Source organism: Xiphophorus hellerii, chromosome 12, assembly GCF_003331165.1.
Source record: "Xiphophorus hellerii strain 12219 chromosome 12, Xiphophorus_hellerii-4.1, whole genome shotgun sequence".
NCBI lineage: Eukaryota > Metazoa > Chordata > Actinopteri > Cyprinodontiformes > Poeciliidae > Xiphophorus > Xiphophorus hellerii.
In genome coordinates this window covers 24,301,461-24,327,351 of record NC_045683.1, presented here as the reverse complement: position 1 = coordinate 24,327,351, position 25,891 = coordinate 24,301,461, and the positions used below count along the sequence as shown (strand labels likewise).

General features: G+C 37.9%; 1 protein-coding gene across 1 annotated transcript in view; it reads right to left on the bottom strand.

The window, feature by feature from the left end:
- The window catches only part of mvb12bb (multivesicular body subunit 12Bb), a 45,954-nt gene extending 20,376 nt beyond the window's left edge, over positions 1-25,578 (bottom strand). Inside the window, exons 1-6 of the mRNA XM_032577483.1 lie at positions 25,478-25,578; positions 23,711-23,806; positions 13,116-13,211; positions 9,805-9,895; positions 7,468-7,597; positions 7,205-7,315 (exon numbers count right to left, since the gene is read on the bottom strand). Coding sequence (XP_032433374.1) covers positions 7,205-7,315; positions 7,468-7,597; positions 9,805-9,895; positions 13,116-13,211; positions 23,711-23,797 — 515 coding nt within the window. The 5' untranslated portion in view covers positions 23,798-23,806; positions 25,478-25,578. The remainder of the gene's footprint in view (positions 1-7,204; positions 7,316-7,467; positions 7,598-9,804; positions 9,896-13,115; positions 13,212-23,710; positions 23,807-25,477) is intronic.
- Between the last annotated feature and the right edge of the window lie 313 nt (positions 25,579-25,891).

The following is a 25,891-nucleotide window of genomic DNA, read 5'->3' as shown; positions in this document are numbered from 1 at the left end:
TGTTAAAGAAGGAAGGGGGCATGTAAACTAAAACATTCACTAAATTTAAGCCGACGGCCAGATCTGCATATTCTGCGGGCACCACACCTTGAGTTGTGACTTTCTGAGCTTTATCTCTCCGGACGAGATAAATAAACGCAATAATTTCCATCAACAGCAATAAAACAAGAATTGTGACAGGCTGTGGTATTTATGAGATGAAGCCTGCAACTCAGATTTATTTGCAGTGAAAGGGTCGACTTTTCTGCACCTCATTTACATCAGCATTTGGCCATGTTAAATCCGGGCCAATGGTGAATTTTTAAAAGGTTGGCATCAATCTTGTGGGGAACAACTGCCACATTCAGTGCAGACTTCTTTTACCTCGTAAAGGTTGATCCCATTGCTGGAGAACGAAAAAAAAAAAAAAAGAGGTACACATCTTTCAAAGCACAAAGACATCGCATGGGCAGATAAACTAGAGCCAGATGGTTGAAATGTCTTTTAGGGCTTGTGCTGCACGTTGTTATTGTCGTACAAATACTCAGAATAAACAAAGGAACAAAGAAAATGGTTTTAAGACTTATGTTAGAAATGGAAACACACAAGAGGGAGCTCATGAAATGCTTTCTTACACTGATAGAACAATTTGTAAGACTTTTTGTAAGATTAAAGCCTTTTGCTTGGGTAAATTTTAAATTAATATTTCTGAGGAGAAATTATGCAAGTTTTATGTTAAATGGACATTTGTAATATACATTGGTCCTTTTGTATATTAAAAATACAAGAGGAGCAAGTCACCTCCAAATAACTAATATGCGTTAATACCCGAGATCCCCTCTGAAAAGCACCAATAATATTTTATCGTGCTTTAATCAGCACCAATCAATCAGTCCACTGTACTTATTCTAAATCATTATTAAGACTACTTTGCTCAACTGGTCTGTCGACTCTAACAGTTTGATATTTAAACTCTTTCCTTAGCAACCAGAGGATTAAGGAGGTTAGCTTGCTCGCAAGTTTGACTTTAGTGTTTTAACCGTGACTTATGTAGCTAAGAAGTCATTGAAATTCCACTAATTTTTTTAAAAAAGGAATGTGTGCGTGAATTGGTGTATGACTAAAAGTAGCATGAAGCGCTTTGGGAACCCCTGGACTTTATAAAGCACTATACAAATACAGGCCATTTACAAATTATTATTTAAAACCTAGTCAACCAATTTAGCATGTAAAGCACTGCTTATTGGCATCAAGTGCCCGGGACTTCAACAGTAACTAAACCCCAAATAAACTTTGTTGAAGAAAAGCTGTAGAAATTCAGCCTATAAATTGTGAAATTTTCTTGTAAATGTTTTTAATTCAGCAACATAACTTAAAACTGTCTTATTATTGCCCTCTTTAGGTTTAAGGGTGGCTGCTGCAGTTAAATGTTCATGATGGTAACAAATAGGTACTTTGGACAATTCCCATCATTTATTAAGATGACATATTCATCTGTAGCTGCTGTTATGATGCACAACCAAGGAAACAAAGTATTGTTTTTAGAACTGTGAGCAGTTGATTATACCTGAACTACAACCTCAAATCCCAGAGGAAGTGAAGAGAAAGCTTTATGGATGCAGAGCAAAGAGAGAAGGACAAAGTTAACATTTTGGGCAAAAGTTATATCCCAGACTTTCTCTGCCTGGCTTTCTAAATATACGGCCAGATAGAGATTTAAAAAGAAATGGCTAAAGCAAAAGAGGTGGATTAGCAGCTCTTGCCAACTGATGATATCATTGATGATGTTACTATGGAATATCATCTCTTTGTTATAAGTCGGACTGCCCACAGTATCACCGTCAACAGCACTTTGAAGATACCTGGGTGGCAAAAGTTATGACAATGTTTAATTTCCATTTGGAGTAAATAAAGTATTTGTGAATTAAATTGAATTGAATATTAAAACCCAATATAAACATAACAGCCTTACTGAATGCTAGGAACAATAAATGACAGGCTTAACTTCAGGTAAATTCTAATCAAAATAGTTTTAAACCGATACGCTTCATCAGATGTTGAATAATACCTATATTTAACTAATATAATATTTAAAAGGCTCCATAGCTCTGTTTTAGAGTGTAAAAGCAGCCTCCTGGGCTGGTTTCCCTTCTGTCTACAACATTTCCCCTCCCCCAAAAAAACTGACAAAAAAAAAAGCAAGTCTCAATCCAAATTGCTGATTTCTAAATACAATTTTAGGTGCATTGGAGAGGGTAGCATATGGCAAATCAATTAGACAACTAATTCTTAAAACAAAAACATGGCAAGAGCATTTGCTAATCAACAGCAGTGTTTGGGCCCACATTATGTCGGCCACTGGAGTTTTGAAAACAATTAATCCTCATTCCAGGCAAGGAGAGCCATATTGACACATACTCCTAATTTGAATATTCAATTACAGCGGAGTTCCTCATCAAATTATGGCAAAACTGGGAACAAGGCCTGAAATATTCACGCAATTACAGCGTGGATCAAAAGTGTTGTGTTCCCATGAAATCTGCCCAGGTTAAAATCAAATTAGCGCAGCAAAAGCAAAACTGCAACACAAAGGATCACTTTGAAGACACAAACTCTAATTTATACAGATTTGCCTCGTATCGAATTCATCTTTGTTTAGCGCAGGATAAAGAAAGGACTTGTATTTTTATAAAGATAAAACAAGAAGGCAAAGAGAAAGTGTGAGGGAGACCGTGGGGACCGGCAGGCAGCAGTCAGACGGGAGGTAAGAATGGGAGTAATCTCCCCGAGTGTGAGGAGCCAGAGCTGCATTACAGAGAGCTGGAAGCTCTTGTTTTGACACACATCTAGCCTCTCCTGTGACAACATCTCCACACCTTCCCCAGAGTGCCGGCACTGTTGCTTTGTGGGAGCTGCTTGCTCACCCATCATTATCCTCCTTTAAGCTCAGTGTCAGCTGCCAAAGACGGGATCCCTCTGAATTTCGGAGGCCCCCCATGCGATCTCACCTGATCATTCAATCATTTCTGGCATCGCTGCTCATCCCTTTGCTTGATCTCTGCTTCTTCTCGCAACTTCCTTGAGCACAAAGTAATGAGCGAGATTGAGCTGGAAAGGATTGTTCCTCAGCACTTCAGACAGAAGATCTGTCTTGTGACAGTCAGTCACAATGTCTCTCTCTCTCTCTCTCTCTTCCGCTGGCAAGTCTTGGTTAACCAGCATGCAATGAAAGCTGATACAATACTCCAGCAGAGCTCTGCCAACGTGTGGAGGTTGACAGGTAGAAGACTGCAATTCTAAAAGTATTGATATGAATGCCAATTCTGACACTGATGACACTCTATATACTTCACCTGAAAAAGCTAGCTATGCAAAGAGAGAAAGAGGGAGAAAAAAAGAAAAGGAAAAAAAAAAAAAACTGGCCTTGACATTTTTATCACCGTACAGTTTGATTTAAAAAGTGGCCATGTGTACAATAGCCTATTATTCTAAGAGAAATGTCAAAAACCTTGATTCTGAGTGAAGTGAAAGAAATTGCAATATTAGGACAAGGCTAATTTATGCCAGCAGTCAGTGTAGAGGTCAGATATCAGCCTCCGCAATGACAGTTTTATCAGGAGAACAAATGGCAGCGCTGGTCAGGAGGAGGAAGGAGGGAAGATACTTTACAGGATACATTAAAACGCTGACCGGATGGCGCGACGTCTTTACATTATAGAGTCGGGGAGTGGCTGATACGGCCTGTCTTGACAGAGAACAAGCTAAAGTGGTTGACATCTAGCTGTGGCCATGAATCTAAACAAAACGCCGTCACTGCTTAAAATGCCGTGTACCGACTTGATAAAGAGACTTTTAACACAAGGTCTAAACACAGCTTCACAGGCCTCCGCCCTCTGGCCGGGTTCACATCAACTGTATGGTATGTGGTGGCGGCTTGTGTGAAATGTCACTATTTTAGTCTTTGGTTCCTATGTTAACAGGTCAGAGCATGGACACAAGGTGCATCACTGCAACTGAGTTATGTGCTGGGAATCAGAAACCCCTCCTCCCCAAAAAGATAAACATTTCGTAACTTTTGGTGATCATATTTAAGGTATTTTAGCGACACATTATAATGAAACTCTAAAATTCGTCATAATATTTCTTCTAATTTCACCATCTGCATGCTGATAAACAAGCTTTTTTTTCTAGTGGAAGGGCTACAGCATAACCTTAGATCGTAACTGTTTTTGTATCTTGACAGAATAAATTTTGTTATTATGTGGTTAAAAGAAAAATCACATAATCGCCATTTGATTGCAACTGGTCAACCGTCTCTGGAGCAGCAGCACGACAAAAAGGCTAAAGACATAAAGCAGAATATAATGCTTTGACTGCAATAGGAGTTTAGACTCAGTTTGATATAACTGTTATATTTTATAAAAAGACTTGTTTTGAATGATTCAACAAATCAGTTTAAGAACACAGTCAGTCTTTTGGGATGTGTGTCTCCAGCTTTGAACATCTGGAAGCCAATATTTTTGTCTGTTTTTGTTGTTGAAAGCAGATTAAGTTCAGTCACATTAGCTATGTTTTCATTGATTTTTTTTTTTAGCAAACAAACAAAAAAAAGAGAGAAAATGCAAATTAGGTATGTGGTTAGGAGCAAATAAACCAGGCTAAGAAAAGCGGAATTTTGTCAAATGTCGACATTGTGTATGGCTGTAATAAACAAGATATAGACGTTGCTAGCAAGAACCACACATCTCTGAAAAAAATGGAGAGTCCTCCCACCCAACATAGAGGTTTGGACTTAAAAATGTTATGCTTCTAGTAAGCGACAAGCCCACCAGTGGATCGGAGCGTTCACTATGCTGGAACTTATTGAGGTAAATGTGTATCAATCTCCACTTTTGTGCATTATCTCTTTTTCCTAAAACCACCTTATGCAAACAAAAAAAAGCTTTTTACAAAACTGAGGAGGTTATTTAGAATTTTGCAGACTCCATCAACCTTTTCTAAAGCGATGCTTCAAATTTCCCTTAAAAAAACGTTGATGGATGGAGATTGTCTCTGCCTCCCCACAACATGAAACTGCCACAACCATGTGTCCCCTTGGATAGCATCTGTTTAGGGTTATGTACAATGTTTGTCTTACACCATATAACGTTTTGGTCTCCTATTAAAGAAGTCGGTGACCAGAGCGCCTTCTTCTATGCATTTTCTGTGTCGCCTATGCCTTTAAACAAAACAAATGGCAGCTTAACATAGAAACATTTCAGATTAACCATGCAAATAGTAATTAATTATGTTCCTCTATTTTATATAATGAGTTGAATAATTCCAATGCTGCTGATTGAAATTTTAAATCACTAAAAAGATGCAACAGTTCTTCCTCACAGATTGTGGGACATGTTTCCCCTTTCAGTTTTCAAGCGTCTCCAAAATAAATCACGGTGGCAAGCCGAAACGATCGAAAATTAACACTATTGACGACAAAATTTTGATCATCTGGTAAACCGCTCTTCTTCCCCAGCAATAGAGAAATAGTACCAATGAAACACATCTGCCTTGATGAAACAACCTTGTGCATCCCATCATGATGCAACACGATGCAGCTACTCCGCATTGCTGGAGGTTGTGGGGGGAGTGATGGAGGGAGCAAGATTTGTGCTTTATGTTTGTACACAACACTAACAGGCTCCTTCTGCCTGAGGCAATGGGAGATTTGAAGAGGGGGATCAGCGCGCCTTCAAAATTATAAGGGTTATTAAAAATTTACACATTATTGACTGTATTTAAAACATCTTTTCCAGTGACTGTAAAGAGCACTTAAATTTAAGAGGTGCTGCTCTGCTAAGGTCATAAAGTTGCCTCAGAAAGCCTGAAGTGAGCTTGGAGTGGAGACTATTCGTGAGTATGTATAAAAGCACAGCTGAGTTGAGGGAATGGTGAGAGATGAGGAACTGCTTATAAACCGTTGTGTCAAGATATCTAATCTGTTACTTTAAAGAAGGAGCATAACTATTTATGGTTGTGTGTATGGCTGTCTGAAGTGTATGTAACTACACAGAAATAAATAGTCAAAAAGGGTGCGACGGTTTGAGTCGCCTACAGTCCCGTCCTTATGTGTCAGTGTTTTACGGACGGCAAAACTTTCAAAAGAAGGCTCCCTGTCTGTGAAATGAATTTTAATGTTAATACAAAAACGGCAGCCTGTGATCTCAGCAGGCATCAGGAGGTGGAGGGAGGGGAGGGAGTGAGTCGCTTCGAGGTGCAATTTATTCCAACCTCTGAGCCTCACCAACTTGAAAGTGGGCTTCAAAAGAGCTTAGGATTACCAGGAAGAAGTCGTGAAGGGGGCGTGTTGGCCTGAGCTCCGACACATCAAAGATTATTGATCATCCAACTCCCAAATTGCGGCGGATTCGCAGAAAAAGCTCCAGTTTCCCGCTTTAAAACGGTCCGTTTATTGTTCTTATCCCACAGCAGCGACCAAATGCGAGCAGCAGCTCTGTTTCGAATTTGCCTCCGGGTCTCCGGCGCGGTGCTGCTTTTTAAGCGGCTTCAGCGCAGGATGGCGGCGCACTTCCCTTCCAGCTTGGCAAACAGCTCAGCTGGCCCGTGCCAAAGCTCCACTCTCACCAAACAGGCACACCACGGCGGAAAGGAGTCTATAAATTGTTTATTTACAATTTGCTGTGGAAATCTCCTGCTCTTGACTGGGATAAATAATTCAGCTGTTTGATCTGAACACAGTACAAAGGTTCGCTCTGTTCACTCCGAGGCCCAAGGCGGAGGAAGCCACAAGCGTGCGCGCTCCACATGGCGGAGATTTCAGGAGCTCTCCTCCCTTTCCTCTGCAGCTGTCACTAACTCTCTGGGCCACGTCTTCCTCCTCTGTGTCTGAACCGTGTCGGAGGAGCGGCCTTTCCTCTGTCTCCTGGGACGCCCCCCACACAAATAGCAGGAGTTTAGCCCTCGTTGAACTCCTGTTGTTGTTTCAGGGGATCCTGTCTAGTTAGAAATGTCTCTCCGGTTCACCCTCGCTCGCTGCCTTGTTGTCCAGACACGACCCTCAGAGGCAGATTGCCCAGTAGTGATCAATTGCTTGTGTCTTCATTGCCGTACACATGGTAGAGAAAGGTGCAACAAAGGCTCACGAGTACAGAGAGTGTAGAAAAAAAGAAGGATAAGCAGAGGGGGAAAGTTGAGCAACAAGTTAGAAAACACAGTATGATGGTACCTTATTGTGCTGTACAGGGCGTCAGTTTTTGGAACGCTCCTGGTTTGGTGAGATGGCTGATTCCGAGGAACGTCTCCCATGCGATACCATATTCCCATATTGTTTATCTCTCTGTGAAAAACATCAAGATGAGAAGGAGAAGCTTGTGTAAAGTTAGTAAGCTTAATAATAGAACACTTATAATAAAGGAAAAAAATCAGGATATATAAAGCCAAGAAAATTTTGTGACTGATTTCATTCATTTCCAGTGACTATCAGCTCACCCTACACAGGTGTAGTTAACAAGCTGGTACTTGGATTTGGCGGTGATCTGGATGTCACATACAGCTGTCTCGGCAGCTTCACGAGTGCTCATTTTCACACACAGCCTCCTCTTCCTCATGGCAGCTTCCTCTGATGAGTAAAGTCATGTACATGTGAGCGTGTCAGGAAGGAACTAGTGCATATTCACTTCTGTGTCCTCAGAGATTGGATATATATATATATATATATATATATATATATATATATATATATATATATATATATATATATATATAAAAAATTCCAAGAGACCAAGAGACACCTTCAGTGATGGAAAAATAATATATATATGTACAGAGCCTTGCAAAAGTATTCAAACCTTTCAACATTTACACATTTTTTCACATTATAATTAAAAAAACTCTAATGTAATTTATTGGGATTTTATATAAAAGACCAACACAAAGTGGTTTTGAGTAATTGTGTGGATTTTTGATCTTAAAAGCTTTTAGAAGACATCTGAAAAGTGAACTGTGCTTTTGTTTCAAACCCCCTCTGAGTCAATACCTCTGAAAATCAACTTTTTTCTGCAAAATTTACAGCTGCAAGTCTTTCAGGGTATGTCTCCGCCTGCTTTGTACATCTTGACAATAAAATTATTGCCTATGTTGGGTGTTAAGTGTCTGCGATCGTCAGGTTTAAAGGCACAGATTCTTGATTGTACTGAAGTCTGGGCTTTGACTGGGCCTTTCTAATACATGAATATGTTTTTGCTCTAAACCACTACATTATGCTGTCACATTGTGAGGATGGTGTTTGGGATTACATGGTCAAAAAGTTTTATTTTACTCTCTTTTGCTACATGCTATATTCCCTACAAGGTCTGTCGCAAACAGGACTTGTTTTGGTTTTCTCGTAGCAATGTCTTTCCTCTTCCTAATCTGCCATAAAGGCCAGATTTGTAGAATGTAGCAATGTTTGTCCCTTCAATAGATGAGCTGTGAGTTACCAAGGGACTGTGGGTGCTTTGATTAATTCTCTCCTTACCTGGTCTGTCACTAGATAGTCAGAAATGGTTTTGTACATTTAAAGTTGTACCATACTCTATCCGTCCATTTTTTTAAAGCTGTTTTGATCCATTCATTGATTAAAATTTGAAGTTCGATGAGATGTTCAAAGCTTGGGATATTGTTTTATAACATAGGATGTTGTGTGTCTACTAATGGTTTCTAAAAATAAAGTAAAAGTATTTATTGCTGAAGGTCTTCACAGGGCAGCTGGATTTTACACACATGTGGACTCTATTAACTTCTGGTTCTCAGTTATGCACAACTTTGTGTTCATCACATTAAACCCCAACGACACACATAGAAGTTTGTGGTTGTAACAAGTAGGAAAAAAATGTGAAAATTAATACCTTTGCAAGACTCTGCATATTTATAAAAGTCCTAGTTATGCATAACCCAGGAAAAGGAAATTGTCTTATCTACGTTTCTGGCTGACTTACTGGGCTCTGAGGGAATTGACTGGACAGTGGAAAGGCACAAAATATGCGTGCATTATTATCATTTTTATCATTTCTCTAGGTAAAATGATGGACACAAGTGAATCCTCCATCAAGTTTAATGCACGACAGGGATTTAAACTTGATATTCTGGATAGGGATTCATACATAATGCCACATGTATACATTAAACATGGATTCACGCAAAGTAATAAAACATTAAATTACAACACAGCCATAGAAAACATAATCTCTTTTTCTCATTCTGGCAAAAAAAAGGAAAAAAAAACAAACATTGCCATGCTTTTCTATATTGCATTTGTGCCTTGCTCATTTATTTTCTCGGCAACACAAGGAAGTGCTGTGTAAATGCAATGATAATAAAAATAATAAACAAGCTGTCCTCACTCCACACACCAAAATATTATTACATTTTCAAGGCATGGATGAGGTGAGAGGGAGTGTGGGGGGGGGGGGAAATACGTAGCACTCAAAACCCACTAAAGCATTGGGGAATGCATTTCATTAATATTAGATAACCCCCATCTACTGGTCCTCTCCCCAAATAAATACATAAATAAATAAGCCCCTCATAAAGAAAAGCCCAGCTCCAGCTGAGATAAACAATGACTCATGATTCTCCTCTCTTATACCTCCGGGGCAAAATGTTTATTTTATTCCCACAGTCTGCCATAAATTAAGCTAACCTGCACCCATAAAACATTTACTATCTCAAGCAAAGTTGCCCCTGAGGACCCCCCGCAAAAGCTGGTTGGAGAGAGTGAAAAAAAAAAAAAATAACAGGAGAAGGAGGATGCCTGTGGTTAGTATTGACCGTTTACTGTTTACTTACTTTTGTCTAATGTTTCTTGCACAAGTGTGAAGGACTCTGGCAGCGGGTCCTTGATGTCAATCAGCTTCATATCCACAACAACTTCAGGCTCCTAAAACCGAAGAGAGGGCGATAAAAAAAGAAGAAAAAACTAAACGTGTGCAGTTATGCAAATTCATTTTTCAAAACAAGATATGGATTAAGCAGTGAGAAGAAAAGGTAAATAATATACTAATTTACTAAAAGCAACATGCCTAATAATTGTGCCATAGAAACTTATTCTTGGTCTGAGAGGAGCATCTGTGAACTTTCAATCATTTTCAACCTTTCAGGGATAGAAGTTGTGCAATGATGGGAGACAGAGCGGGCACTCTGATCAACAGAATTGAACTAGTTAAAAATAATCAGGGGGGCTGTGTAGTTGACATTTTCAAGCATGACTCTTCCCTGCCTCCCATTACATTTTCATTTTTTGCCATAATAAATTGCAATAATACACAGCGGCAGCAAGGAGTGGGGCGAGCCAGGCGTGACTTGATGTGTCCAAAATGCCTGGATTACACTCTCACAGCTCCTCGACTGTCATTACCATTAGAGGCATTTTTTATTCATAGTTTTTACACTGACGTAAGGAGGAATATGGATGAATGTTATTATAATGCATGAAGCTTCTTTTTTTTTTTCATTGTTTTCCCTCCTTTTTTTCCAGGAGATTTTTTCCCCCATCACAACCTGACAAAAGAAGGCTATCTACCTTCAACCTAGAGTATGATAAATCACAAACTATTTACCTCCCCCTCCAAATAATTCAGGAGCTAATTTTACAGAATCTGTTTTTGTCATAGACAATTACAGTAGGAGTTCCAATGACTGGCAGACAAAATAGCCTTTGTTGATGGTTCTGTCATGTTTTATTTGCGTCAAAGCCTTTAAAACAATGTGGACGGACATTTTAAGATAATACGCAGGGACTAGGGAAAGGCCATTTGCATGCTATATACTAAACTGGGGGCCAAATTGTGCTCAGCCTGCCAAGTTGCCTGGCTTTTAGAGGACATACAGAAAAAATATGACTTGATTAAGTCCTAAAATTGAGCTGATGCAAAGTAATAAAAAAAATTCAGGTTTTGTTTACAATGCTGTCTGCATTATCCACCTGCAAGCCAGGGAAACTTAATTAATAGACAGCCAATAGCATGAGCTGGGGTTGGACAGGCTGGTGGCTCTGGCGCTGTAAGCAGGTGTATTTATGGCCACAGAGCAGCTGACAGCCAAGCAGAAACACATCAACTCTTGACTGCAGGCAAGCGAAGGGTCCAAAAATGACCCAACCACATTATGTGGAAATGTAATGTAAAGATCATTTTAGACACAGAGGAGTCATGGCTGCTCAAATTGGGAATTCTATATATGGCCTTAACTACACTGAAATTGCTTTTTGCAGTACAGTTCTACTCCCTTACCCCCTCCAAAAGAAAGAATATTCACATTTATAAATTATAGCGTTGTGTTCAAAACAATAGTCCAACTTGATTGAAGTTATATGTCTATATAGCAGCTAACTTGTTGGTGTAGTGGAGTAATAGAAAACCAACAAACAGACCATGACATGTATGCTGCTGACTCAGTGTTGCAGAATTGTTAATGTTAATTGAAAGCAACATGTTCAGAGTAATAGCAGTGTGGAGCTCGACCAGTGATGTCATTAGGATGGCAGTAGTGTTTAAATATATTGGTTAAAATGCATTCCTCTAAGTGAAATGGGCGGTCCCAGATTTGTTTTTTTATCAGAAGAAAAGGAAAGTTTAGGATGCTCAACTTAAAGAAATTCTTTTTAAAATGTCAAACGACTTAAAATGGAAGCCTCTATTTCAAAACACAGAAGAATAGCAAAAATGGCAATGACTCAAGTGATTGTTTAGGGTATGGGCCTGCAACCTGTGGCTCAGGAGATTTTACACTGGCTTTTAATAACTAAGCACTATTAAGAACCTACTAATGTTTTTAAAAGTAGATATAATAATAAATGCTGTTTTTTTCAGCTTTTCAATGGAATTATTGTTTCCAAAACAGAGAGACATCTAAAGTTACCAGTAATATTTCCATTTCTAATTTTGCTGTCAGTAGTTTAAAACTACTCCTTTTTTTTTACACAATTTTTCACAAATATCAACATTCCACAAAAGAAACTGTGTTAATTCTCTTTTTGTGTTTTCTTAATTTTAAACTCTAAACAGAAATAAAATGGTGGCTCTTCAAAAAGAAAAAAGACAACAAATCTCCTCTAGTAGCTATTTATGAAAAAAAAAAGCATCAGTTGTCTTTTATCAAAAGGTCATGTAATGTTAGCAGCTGTATGTTTTATTCAGCAGGACTGTGGGTTGCCAAGGTAGCAGACCCCTCATCTGGGGCAAGTAAAGGTAGTCAGAGAGCTGTAACAAATAAGGGGCTCCTTTGAAACTCCTGAAGACACACGGTACAATATAATGTGTCACTGATGAAAGCAAAGTTGATCTTTTTTGACCAAGGAACAGCAGGCGGTTCTCTTAGAAAACCTCTGAATACTCAATTCAAGTCACAGGATTGTGTGAAGCATCTTGGCTTAGGTATCGTGATTCGGGAATATTGGTAATTGTGTATATAGGCCTATTTATCACAAAGACAGTGTCTTCATACATCAAAATACATGAAAGTGTTGAGTCATCTTAACGTGAAGAGGAACTACTTATAGATTGACATTATGGATTGCCATCCCAATCGTCAAAGTTTTCCCTTTTGTTTCCACCTCATACAGACTGATAACCAATTTGAGACATTTCGCTTCACATTTGGATTTGGAATGGAATGCGCTATAATCCCAATCCATTTCTGCGTTTCTAAATAAAACCTGTGACTAGGATTTTAAGCTTTACTCACTTCTTGAAAACACACTTTGAACACTGATGTATGTGTATCTTTCAAAAATCATAGTCTGCTGGTAACAATTTTCTCCACAGGGATAGTGTTGATTGAATAAATTGGAATAGTTAAAATGCAGCTCATTGTTGTTTCATGAATAAACATAAATAATATCCTCGGGAGGGCATAAAACAGGAAAAAAATATCTCACTGCGGTAATATTCATTTCAAATATGCATGCAAATCTATTATATGTAAAAACTTCAAAACTGTGCTGCCAACGCGGGGCCCCCCTTTTTTTTTTAAAGTGGTACTTTCACTGATCAAAGTGCAAAGTGCATTAAGATATTCCACTAGCGGCGAGGTGCGCTAATAACCGCAGGCAAACTGAGAAGCTCTTCTGGATGAGGAAGGAGAGAAGTTTGCACGCTTACAGTTTTCCTGGAGAAGCAAAGGTAGCGAGTGACCTTGGATTTGAATAAGCCGTCCTTCCACAGGTCGGCGTCGGAGCCATCTGTTGTTTGTGTAACCTATGTGGAAAAAACAGGAGGGGAAAAAAAACAAGGAGAGAGAGAGAGAGAGAGAGAGGGAGAGAAAAAAAACACATGAAAGAGGTGGGATAAAGTTAATGTATGTATGCCATGGGCGTGCTGCTTTTGCCTTCTTCCTTTGCATACTAGCCTTAATTAACGCTTGCCTACACTTGTGCTCCATCTCATTAGTGCTCTGCGTGGGTAAAGTCTTAGCCTCCAAAAAAGGTGGCTAAAAATACCATCCCTTGGGAGCAGGCTGATTAAAGATGCCCTGACAAGAATCTGCTCTAATAAGGAAACCAAACTTCTATGTGCTTCACTGATGAAGCTGGAATTACATTTGGACCATTTTTTTTTCTACATAAAGCAAACCTAGAATAGTTACAATAAGCAAAAAACAGGTAAACTGAAAATACCTGCAGCATCAGTAGCTTTTTTTTTTTTTTTTTTGTAATTTAAAGAAAAACTTTTAAGAGGAATAAATTACAGTTCATTTAAACCCACTCCTAACCTGGCAAAGCAGAACATTCATTTTTGTAAATAAGCAAAAGTCACTTTAAGGAAATAGATTGCATCATTCTGACAATATGTGAGCACCATAAGTCAACCTCAAGGTCCTACACTCCATTGCTATGTAAATGTAGGCATGCTTGGGCAAAATAGTAAAAAAAAAAAGCAAAAAAAAAAAGCTGCAGACTGCATCACAGAGACTCTTCAATCGTTCGAGCAAACATGCTTGGCTGAAACGTCATGTTCCATTGGCTATCATGTGAGAATCACCTAAATAACTGCCAGAGTTATTTTCTAAAGGGATCCTTTACAAAGAAGAGTCAATCTAATGAGGTTCATTCAAATGAAGAAGTCATAGATCTCTGCACCCACCCACACACATTACCCTCTTGACAATAATGATGAATGACCCCAGTGGCTATAGGCAGGGGGGAAATGTGGTGTGGGGAGACTCATCCAAAACCGCTGCTGACTATATGGGCTGAGAGCACGAACTGGAGTCGGATAGAGGGACGGGAGAGAGGAGGAGAACGAGGAGACGACGAGCAGGGGAGAGGGATCGTTGGGTGTCTCCAACGGCGGTACCATGAAAGGTCCCAGAAGGAGCCCATACATCACCAGCCTCCCTCTTCCTTACAAGACAGCCCGTCTTGGCCACTTTTTCCAGGTCAGTGGCCAGCACATCCTGTCAGCGTAAACAAAGGGCTCGCTTTGTGAAACCCAAAGTCAAGCTGAGGAGTAACGAGGGCACGGTCCTCCGAGGAGGCACCTCAGGCTTCACGCCGGCAGCAGGGATGCGACGCAGCTTGAATGCGAAACACCAACCGCTGAGCCACAGAAACATACAGAAAAAAAAAACATGAAAAAAGTCACATTGGCCCTTTTCTAACACCCTTACATTTTCTTCTGTAGAGCTTGATCATTAAACAGACTTCAATGAGAGGAATGTCACATGTGTGATAAGAGACATCATCGCTGTGATATTGAAATATGTCATATCATTTGATTTAAAATGCAAAGACAGAATCATCTGCCACTTGCAGTGATCTGAGAGCCCACCTGTGAAACATGTCTTGAGGGGATGATTAATATTGCTACTGTATGAAGCATCTCTGGAGACAGACAATGCCGGCGAAGGGCTGCGAAGCACTAAAAGGCACGGCTGTGAATTCAAAGATAAAGGATTGAAATAAAATAAAAAAACAATCCCTGGAGAGTGAAGCCAGGTGAAAAAGAAACGGGACAGGTAGAGCAAATCAAACACTCCCTTCAAAGTAGAATTTGACAACATGGAAAATAAAATGCTTTACATCCTATCTTTGAACTGAAAATAGGAATGACACGACTGAAGATGTGCAATCTATTAATCTCTCAAAGTTCAACTGTTTCCTATATACACCATTGGGAGGCTAATATTTTTTTTAGATTACATTGATTCATATATTATAATGATTGCTGGAGGGAAGGTCAGCTCATCCAAAAATCTAAATTGAAAGTTTTAAGATTACTCTCCTCTTAAGAAAAATAGTAATGTTCATTGCACGGCAGGTGATGTAATAAATCTGGGTCTTCCTTAACTGTCCAAATGTTTTTCACTCTTTACTTGTGTAAAGTCTTATGGGGTTCTTGTGTTATGTGACCTGCTCTCTGGGCTATGCAGTGTTGTCAACTCCTCTGTGACAATTAGTATTGGCTGTCCTAAAGTTGCAGAAGTTGCTGAATTTGTATCCCATAATCTGCATAAATGGCTGTGTGTGTAATTGCTATGGTTATTGTAGGAGAAAGAAGTAAAGTGTGATCGGAAAAAACAGTAAAATACACATCATGAATATGTTTACAACTTTCTTCTGTTGATTCTTGTTTTTTATACTTTCCTCCTTTATCTAGACTTGGTGTTGACAAAAAGTTACACTAAAGAGAGAAAGTAGTTAGATTCTTTTCTTCTTCTGGTTCTTTTATCACTTTATTTATTTATTTATTTATTTAATTCTTCTGTGTTTTTAAAGTTTTGTCTAGTTTTAGCTTTATGCTCCACATAAACAACAAATACCCAACGGGGCCTTCACTCAATTGTAGTCTGGATGTGGAGGGATACACATCTCTTGTCTGACTACAGTTCAGGGGAGAAGAATGCATGATTTCATCCAAAAGTCTCCAAATACACTGGAAAAAGCTGATACAATTGCTACTAATTGCTTTAAAAAAAAAAGAAAAAGAAACCTCAGAAGAGTCACCACAGTCTGACTGTCAATAGCACAAAAGTCACTGAGTTCCAGCACTAGTGATACGCCATACAGCAAGAAGTACAGACGAAAGGTGAACATCTGTCCAACATAGTTAGAAACATTATGAAAATGAGTTAAGTATCTGAAAAAGAATATACTTTGTCAGTTTTGTCTACATATGATTAACAAGAACTGCACCAAGAGCCGAATTATCGTATCGTTGTAGAATGAAGTAAACATGCAGCTCAATAAACTCCTCCACCTTTAAACATCATTAGCATGACCAAAAGTTCATTGGTTGTTGTAGTTCAAATAACCAATAAATTATGAAACTATCCAAAGTAAAAATTACTGTATTCTTGAACATTAGGAGTGAGTAAAGTGGGATGCAACCTTCATGAAAAATAGAGTGAATTCATCGCATATACATGGCGTATTTTATCTATTTGTCAGACTTGGTATCAAACATCCTGATTAGAGCATTGTCAAACTTAATTACCATTGAAATTAACAACAACCAATGCAAGTTAAAATACGAATGAAGATGTCTGCCTCTAAGATGCACGCAGGACCTTGCTAACAATTCAGACAGAAGCAAGACCATAACAAACACCACAGAAGCCTTTGGATCAGCAGATATTTGACCATACTTCATAGCAGAAAACACATGAGTAGAGCCTGTCGTCAGCATTTTAGCCAGCAAATGACAACAGATTTATGTTTGTCGATGATGTCTGTCCACAAAGAAAAATGCTTGAACTGCTGGACTGGATCTTGTTAGCTGGAATCAAGGCGTGGTTTGTCCCTCGACATTCATGGGGCTTCGCATTTCTTTGTGAAAGGAGATATTTAAATGCAGGCGTGTGCATAGCTAAACTAAAGGTCTGATAAGTTTCCAGAAATGTTCATGCTTGGGCTTATTTTAGATATACAAAATAAAGGAAAAATAATCATATTCTGTCCAATGGTCCATTGAACAAAATCCAAACATTTTTCACCTGCAACCTATTCTGCAACAAAAAAATCCAGAAAAAGAGAATCTCATGATACAATGGGACCTGTGCCATGTAATAAGCACAAATAACTTTTATAGGAGCTCTGTGTGGTCTAATCAATTTAATTTGTCTTTTTTTTTTAGAATACTTTAATGGTGGTAAAACATGTTCTTTAATACTTCACTAAAGTTTCACTTATCCTAACACTAGTGAGGCGTTAAATAAATAATGTAATTACCTAGTGAAATGTAATTAGTAAGATAATAACAGATAAAACTTTAAGATGAGAAAAGTCTGATCATAAGTGTTTAACAGTGGTACAGTTCCAGTGAATATTAATGCCTTAATTTTTTTCTATAGAAAAGGAGCAAGCAATAGAAATACACTCTGACAAAAGAAAAAACAAACAAACAAGCAGAGACTCACACTAAAACGTGACTTAATAAGTTCACAGTTAAAAATGAAATATAATTTTTTCAGATACAAGCTTTGGATCCATTTTGGACCTGGAATGAGTTCTTCTTTGACCTTTTATAGAGAGGAAACGCTGTTCAAAACCTACTCAGCTGCTAAACTCAGAAGGCTGTAGCAAAATAAACTGAAGAGAAAACCTGAAAGTGAATTCACTTAAAGTTAGCCGATTACTTTGGATTAGCTGAATGCGCTACATCATTAAGGGGTTTCATTTCTTTTCCCCCATTGTTTGGCTGTTTAAAGGAACTGCAGGTTCTGAGTTGGTACAATCAACTTTAAGCGGATTAAAATTTCTAATACAAGATGCCGTCACACCTCATGTAAATGCATGAAGTCTCATAACATAGAGTATATTAATGCTTTATGCCCCAATTAGCTATTTTTTTTCTCTTTCAATGGGATCAAAACCTTAATTAGTAGGGTTCAAACTCCACTTTACCCGCTATTATTATTTGCAGCACAATCTTATTTAAGATTATAGTAGTTGTAGCATTTAATTCCAAATTCAACAAAAGAGACAGAGATGTTTTTGTGGGAAAAGCAACTGAGTAACTGTAATTACTTTGAGAAACCAACCAGTCTCTGCTGATATAAAAAATAATGAATCGTTCATAATTTTTATTTTATTTGTTTTCAGTGTTCCAGCCCCTAAAAGTCAAATTTAACAACACACAGGGATCATACTTGGTCATATACTATGAAACATGTAATATTAAAGAAAAAAAATTATGTTCTCTCAGTGAAGACTAAAATAAAGAACTTACTTCAGAGGGCACGAGAACGCCTTCGAAAAGGGTATTAAAAATCTATGACAAAATCGAAATAATAATAAAAATCAGTTTAAATTACTATTGTTGAGGTTTGTATGATTCCATAGTGTGGCATTTAGCCTGTGGGTTGAGAGTTTAAACAAACTGGCAATTAGTTGAGTTGAAAATAGGGGTAAGAGTTTGCTGCCACATCCTGATTGTAGTGTGAACGTGTGAGAGTCTGCTTGTGGTGTTTGATGTCGGGTGGTGGCTGGTACTCCGGCAAAACTCCTGATCCCTGTGGAACGGCGTTTGATCTGGGCCCGCGCTCCCTTGCGCTGCATCAACCTGCTCAAGTTCAGAGATGTAAGAGCCCCATATCAGAGAGCAAAAGAGGTAATCTGTCCTTTGATCTGCTATGTAAAATGTGCTCAACGTGAGTGGAGCAGTCAGTATTAGGGAGGATTGTGAAGATTTCTAGTATTAAGAAAAAAAAAAATATATATATATATATACAGTATATATGCAGCTTAATATCCTGACACCTCCACTTTTTAATGTTGGATAAGCGAGCCAATATGTAAAGACGATATTTTTGTTTGTCTCTCAAATCAGCAGATTAAAGACAGTGTAGCATTGCTTAAAAGATGTTTTAAAGACATATTATACTAGAAAGTTACATCAAAACAGGTTCTTGAGGGGGAAAAAGTGCATAGGGGTTTGTGTATAAAGATTTCAACATTTACTGATCCAAAAATATGCATATAAGAGTGTCAAAGCTTCCCAAAGTAGGGTTGCTGTTCTAGCTTCATTTTCATCACCATCAGTATTTATGAAAATAAAGAAAATAGTTGTCATTTCTGTTATTTGTGCTTCTTGATCAAGAGCTTATAGTTTCAGCATTCACACAAAAATTAGCCTCAAAATATTCTATTCAACTTCTGAAAACTCCCAAAAGTGGGATAATGTTTTGAAATTTAATCTGTAGCCTTGAAAAAATAAGAGCTAACACACATTATCTTACATATATAAATGAAGTAAATACATGGAAACTTATGAACACTTAATGCTAGTCCTTGGCTACACCTACACTTCTCAAGGTATATTTTTACAGACTCAATCTACAACAAAACTACTGAAAAATTCATTCAGTTGGAGAATTTATGTCAGGTTTACAGACACATCATATTCAAAAGAGTACACTTTAAAGAGTGTTGTTACAGATTTGTATTTCTTCTAAAAATTCCAGTTGCATTAGAACAAGAAATAAAATGTTCTGTTTGGCTATGTAAATATTCAAATTAGCTCTGAAAGATAAAAACATAGCAGAGGGCTTAAAGAAAACAAAAAAGACATAATGCTTCTGGGCAAAGTGTAAAATTTACAGGATCTCATAATAAAGAAATTAAAGTTTGATTAAATATCTGCTGCTCAGAGGTTTATGATAACTCTGAAAGAGCTGCAGAGAACCATAGCTCAGGTGAAAAAATAATCAGTTGACATGACAAGGGCTCACAAAACCGACAAATCCGGCAAAGATGGAAGAGAGGCAAGAGCAAAACCCTTGTTAAAAGTAAGCAAGGTGTAACTTGGTTTTCCACATACTACGCATTACTTGAGATAAATAATTTTCACTATGAAACACAGTAGAGGTAGTATCACACTGTGGGAATGCTGATCTTCAGCAGGATGAACAGTGTTAAATGCACGACTGGAACAAAAGTTATTATAGGCAGCAAAAGGCATGAAGCTTGGAGAAATATGACCATAAAACACGACCAGGTCTACAGAGTGCCATACAATCCCAGTAGAGTGAATGCAGTTTGATGCTACTTTTGCAGGGAAATTAAAAACTGTTGTATTTTCCAAATTCTAATGTCGGAATGATACCTTATTATAAAAAGAAAATCTCCTAAACTGACCGATCTCAAGTCTTCAATAACTTACCTAACTCCTAACTCATCTCTAACAAAAATACTTATTTGGTTGGATATATGTACAGTAGTTCAACAGCTTCATATTGTTCACTAAATTATCTTGGTGATATTTTTAGAAAACTGTGTCGCTTTCAGTTCGGGAATTGGCTTTGTTTCCGTGGTTGTGTGATCATCCATCACTTACAGATCTACACTCCCACCATCTTCTTCTCAAGTCAGCAGAATGTGGATTTACTTTTAGATTGTAAACTTTTCCTGTACTGCCCAACCCAGAACGGTATTTGCACATCAGCCAAAATGTATTAATGCTTTACGGCGCTGCAAACAGGGGGGGGTCTGATGGGGTTTCTTTCTGTTTGTCACTATCCTGTGATGTGCATGCAGTCTTCCTGCCTGTGGCTTCATTCTTATTCCACCCACCATCATCTGCCAGAGATTCCAGCAAGCTGGGTGTGTAGGGTGGAGCAGGAAGAGATAAGAACTGGGAGAAGGAGGGACTGCGGGCATGAGGTGTAAAACAAAAGGGGTCGGAATAGGAAGAGAGAGAAAGAGGAAGAGAAATCTGCCCCTGAGCTTGTTTGGAGCTTTGTTTAACTTTCACATGCTCCTCTCTTTTCAACCCGCGCCAACTTGATCTACAACAACAACAACAAAAAAAGTTCTGAATCAGTTTGAACTTCAATGCTTCACATCAGGCCCCGCTTTTGTTATTGCGAGACTGCTGCATGTTTAAAACAAATAGAGGACAAATTGAAATATTATACGATTTGGCCAAATATCATTAACAATTTACCTGTGGAGTAGTGATGGCAACAGATACACGGGATTCTCAGAACCATCAAAGCAAATCTCTATGAAAAAGACATCTAACAAGTCAACAACCTCATGGAAAGCTGCTAACATTCTGACTGTGCATTATGTCGTTCACACGCTTGCAATGTGCAACAAATTGTCAAACACATTTTTAAAATTGCTGTTTTTAATCAGTTTCTTTTGTTTTAAGACGAAACTTATATTAAGTGCTGGCAAAGACTTTGTCATCCTACTCAATGTTCGATTCACTATCAAAGGTAAATGAATGTGAAAATCAAGGTAAGAAATAGAAATTGTTTATAAATGCACCAGCTGCATGGTAACTAAGTCAAACTCAGTCCTGAAACAAGTAAGTCTGACATAAAATTACAACTTGTTTAAGAAAAAATTAGCACAAAAAATGTGTAAAAAGGGTTCATTCAAAATCCATCAAATGATGCTGAAGAAACAATTTTTCTAAATTTCTTCTGCATCAGTTTTGTCTTTCACCAAGAAAAACAAAACGTCCCTTAACATCTTCATCAAAAACATACATCTGACAGATTCTGGGAAATACTCTTGAAGATAAATGCTATTTATTTGTGAAAAAACACAGAAGGTGTTCATATTTACCATTGTTTGTGGACAGTTCAGAACCATGGGCATTGTTACAGAGAGCCTGACAATAAGGCATTGCAGTGTAAAACTGTGAGCTTTCCTACAATTTAGCTATCACTGTCTACTTAGTCTCAATTTCTTGAAAAATAAAAAGATATTAACAACAAAAACATCAGGCACACTTGATGGGACTTTTAAAATCCCTAATGGATTTCACAAAGTTCAACAGAGCCATTAAAAAACATTAGAGGTTCATGGACAGCACAGATCTCATGATTTTTATAAATTTTGGAAGGAATTCCACTTTTCAACTCTGGTAGCCTTGACCAAGCTACTCTCTGCAACTCCTTCATTCTCAGAGACCTTCTAACTATCTCTGTATTTCATAGCAGTAGATTCAGGGTCAGATAAAACACAAGTAAAATTACTAAATGGAAATCACACTTAAAAACAACACAAAACACAAGTGATATGATAGCATGTAGAATTTTAGAGGAGAAAATTAGAAACAGACTTCTTTTGAAAAAAGAAAGTAAAGGGTTCACTTTCTTTTTGCCATTTTCCCTCTTTGTATTTTTTGAAAGTACCCATTTTTTTCTATGAATGTTTTTGCTGATGTTACATTTGTAATTATTTTAGTTGTAATTTGAGATTTGCTTAGAGCATACAGTATAACAGCAAAACGTTTCTTTTTCTGACTTGATTATACTCTTTAAAATTTCCGTAAATTTCTAAAAGTGAAATACCCATAAGGCACGTGGAACAAGTTTAATGACAACAACTGTGATAATATATCTAATGAATCGAAACATTGTCGTTTTTACGTTGGAAGAGCAAACATCTTGCCTCAGGGTTCACACATGGCGGCTGTCATATTTAATATAGAGACGAACACTAACAAACATCCATGTCTTACTTGTCACTAACTTGAAATTTGGACTCTTTGATCATGTAAAAACAACAGCATTAGACAGCTAATGCTGTCTCTTTCACTTTTTTCTCATAATTTAATTTAAAAAGAAGAACGCGCAGTAGGACATTTAAGCTAAATGTTACATTTCATAAAGTTAAATTGCAAGTATTGTGGCATAACACAAGCGTATTGTCAGCTAAAGGAAGCTAGCTGACAGCAGATTTGGCTGAGGTACGAGAACAGGTTATCTACAGCAAGCTTTAATGTTCCCAGCTTGTCCACCTGTCCATGTGTCCTTGGGCAAGACATGGAGCCTCAAGATGCTCCAGATGGCTGCGGATCACTTTGCATGGCGACGCTCCTGCCATCAGTGTAAGTGCTAGTGTGTAAATAAGTGATCACAGTGTGGAAAGGATTTCCCCACATCGTTATCCTTGATCTATGTGGTCTACACCAGTGCTCCCCAACCCCCGGGCCGCGGACCGGTACATGGACCAATTGGTACCGGGCCGTGCAAGAAATAATTAAATACTTCCGTTTTACGTATTGAGTCTGGAGGAGCTTTCATTTTGAAAATTCTCTAACCGGATTCTGCCGGTTACGTCTTGAGCGTCAACATTGAGCCCACAAGCAGCAGAATGATTTAGAAACAGCAGCAACAGCATCGGTGTGCGAACCCCTCCTCCCTCACCCCCTGGTCCGCAGCAAATTTCCGCAGTCTTGACCGGTCCGCGATACTAAAAAGGTTGGGGACCACTGGTCTACACCTTTCATAGTATTAAGGATTTTTAATATCCAGTGACGTTTTGTAACAAACCTCTCAGGTCTTCACAGAACAGCTCACATAAGAGCTCTCATTACATACAGGTAAACTCTGTTTAGGTGCTTTCTGAACTAAACTGGTTGCACTGAATTTTAATAGAGAATTGATTTAAAGGGGACTTTTTAGATTTTTAGTTGTCACAAATTTAAAAAACCATGTATCGTTTTTCTACAATTTCATACTTATGTGCTACTTTGTGTTGGTCTATCACTATCCTAATAAATTACAATACATTTTGTGGTTACAATTTAACAGAATACAAGAAACTTAGGGGCCTGGATACATTTTTGAGGCAATTTGCCTAAATCATCACACTATCCTTTCAACGCAAGTACAACTTTTTATGAATTAAGAGTAAAGAAATGCTGAAATACTTCTATTAGCCAGTGATGGAGAGTTATTATCCCTTTGTCGTTCCTTATTCAGTTATTTAAGATCATCTTATAGCATCTCTACTCACAGCATAGTAGCCGTCAGGGATTTTGGTGAGTGAGCTAACTATTCCGACTGCAGAGATGGGGTCCAGCTTGTTGCTCTCTTCAGACATGTTGGAGATCTGTTAGAAAAGCAAAGGAGCATCAAAATGCAATACAACACTTTTTTTTTCTGGCACAGGAAAACATTTTTTTTTAAATCACATTCATCGATAAGGAAAAGTTGTAAATTTAGCAATAAGTACAAAACCAAATGTACAAAAGGTGAAAGAAAATGACAATTACACCCTTTACAATGCTGACCTGCAGGAGGAATGGGGGGTTTCTTAGTCTAAATGGCTGCATTATTGACTTCTTGATGAGGCCTATTAGGCTCTAGAAGAAAAAGCGGGCGCCTAATCCGGGATCAAATGACAAGTGAGACCAGTGACAAAACAGCATTCGGAGACCACCGTCTGACTTCAACAAATCGCAGATTAGGGGGGGAGCGATCACATATTTTCAAGGAAGTCCCGATCAATTGCTATCTATTTCTGTCTAAGGGAATTTTTGCCTAATGGATATGCAAGCCTTTTTACTGGGTAAGTGGCTTTGCAAAGGTTCTCTTATGCAGTTTTATTAGATTAGGTCTAAAGCGTTCTTGCAGTAACTGACAAAGTTGCAGCATTCAATCTTTATATTTACAAAATCCATTGCAATTAAGCTAATCAAATTAGAGGATTTACTCCAGAAACATGCTGTCTCGTTAACAAATGCTAGATAGCTGTACTTATTCAAATGAAACCGAATGGCCATTTAGCCAATGGGGTGAAAGATATCTTTATAACATTAATTTGTTCAAATTAGTTATTTTTTTTCTCCCAACCCAAATCAGTGCTCAAGGACTTAAAAAAAAAGCCCAGTTAAATTATACAAAAAATAAAAAATAAACTTAATCCCCTCTCCTCATATTATTGAAGTGTCAATAAAATTGCCATATGTGTAAACTGGAGCTTTTAGCAAGATAACTGTTAGGTCTATTGTAGAGGATTAGAAACCCTCCATATTAATATAAATATTTTTAGTAAATAAACTTGCAATTAAAGAAGAATAAAGCACAACTTTAATACAGTGTAAATAATATTACAATGTGTTATTATTTGATCAAACTAATTGTGTAAATATTTGATTAACATTTTCATTCTGGTCATATCTAAAGTTTTTGTACATATGGTTAGATCTCAGTAAGTTCATCTTTATGTTCGGGCAGTTAAAACCCTGGATGCTTCCTTCTTATAATAAAATTATAACTGAGAAAGTTTAATGACAAAACAGTACAATAATAATGACTATTCTAGGAGGTGTTGCTGTATAGTTTGACTGAAACTCCAGTCAATAGATTAATAACACTAATAAATATAGTTGTCAGAAGTGTATCCGGTTTAATGACGCTTTTTGAGAACACTTTGCACCCCTTCTATCTGTTATTGATTCCATCCTAATGATGCCCCTAGCTTTTATTGTGGCGTTGTATTATTTACCAGCTCAAGCTTGAAAAACGTAACTATTAGCTACATGTTAAAAACAATTTAATACAATAATAAGTTACACAGAATATGTAGCTATAGTAATTATGCACGTGTTGATCAGACAATTTAGCTAATGCAAGTATAGTGTTCATTCAGATTCCTAAAGATGTAGCAGGTCCACTTATATCCATAGTCGAAGGTTATTTCCACGTGCACCCGTGACTCTAACCGTAACACAAAGGTGAGGCTAAACACCTAAAATAATCCTGGCTGTTGTATATTTACCTTTTTAAGTGAAAATGTCTGGTATTTGCCTCTTCAGCTCGACGCTGCCTCCGTGTTACGAAGCTTCAACACTTCCGGGTGTCGTATATTGGTAATAATTAACCTGAAAGTCCACAGAGTGACATCACAAATAGCTGCTGTCCGGTTCAAAGTCAAAGTCTCACCAAAAACTAGAAAAAACTAGTTAGTGGTTCAGTTTGCTTTGTTAACTTCTAGGAGGCTTTATTTCTATGCCATAACTTATCCAGCCTAATTATTTGTGTAACCACATTTGCGGCTATCTTGCACTTTGACTCTCATCGATGCATCCACGGGTCGGGGCCTCCTGACAGCTGTGTCTCTCTAAAAGTTATCACATGTCGTTGCTGTAATCAGATAAAAGTAAGACAGAGCAATGTATTACTTAAGCCCTTA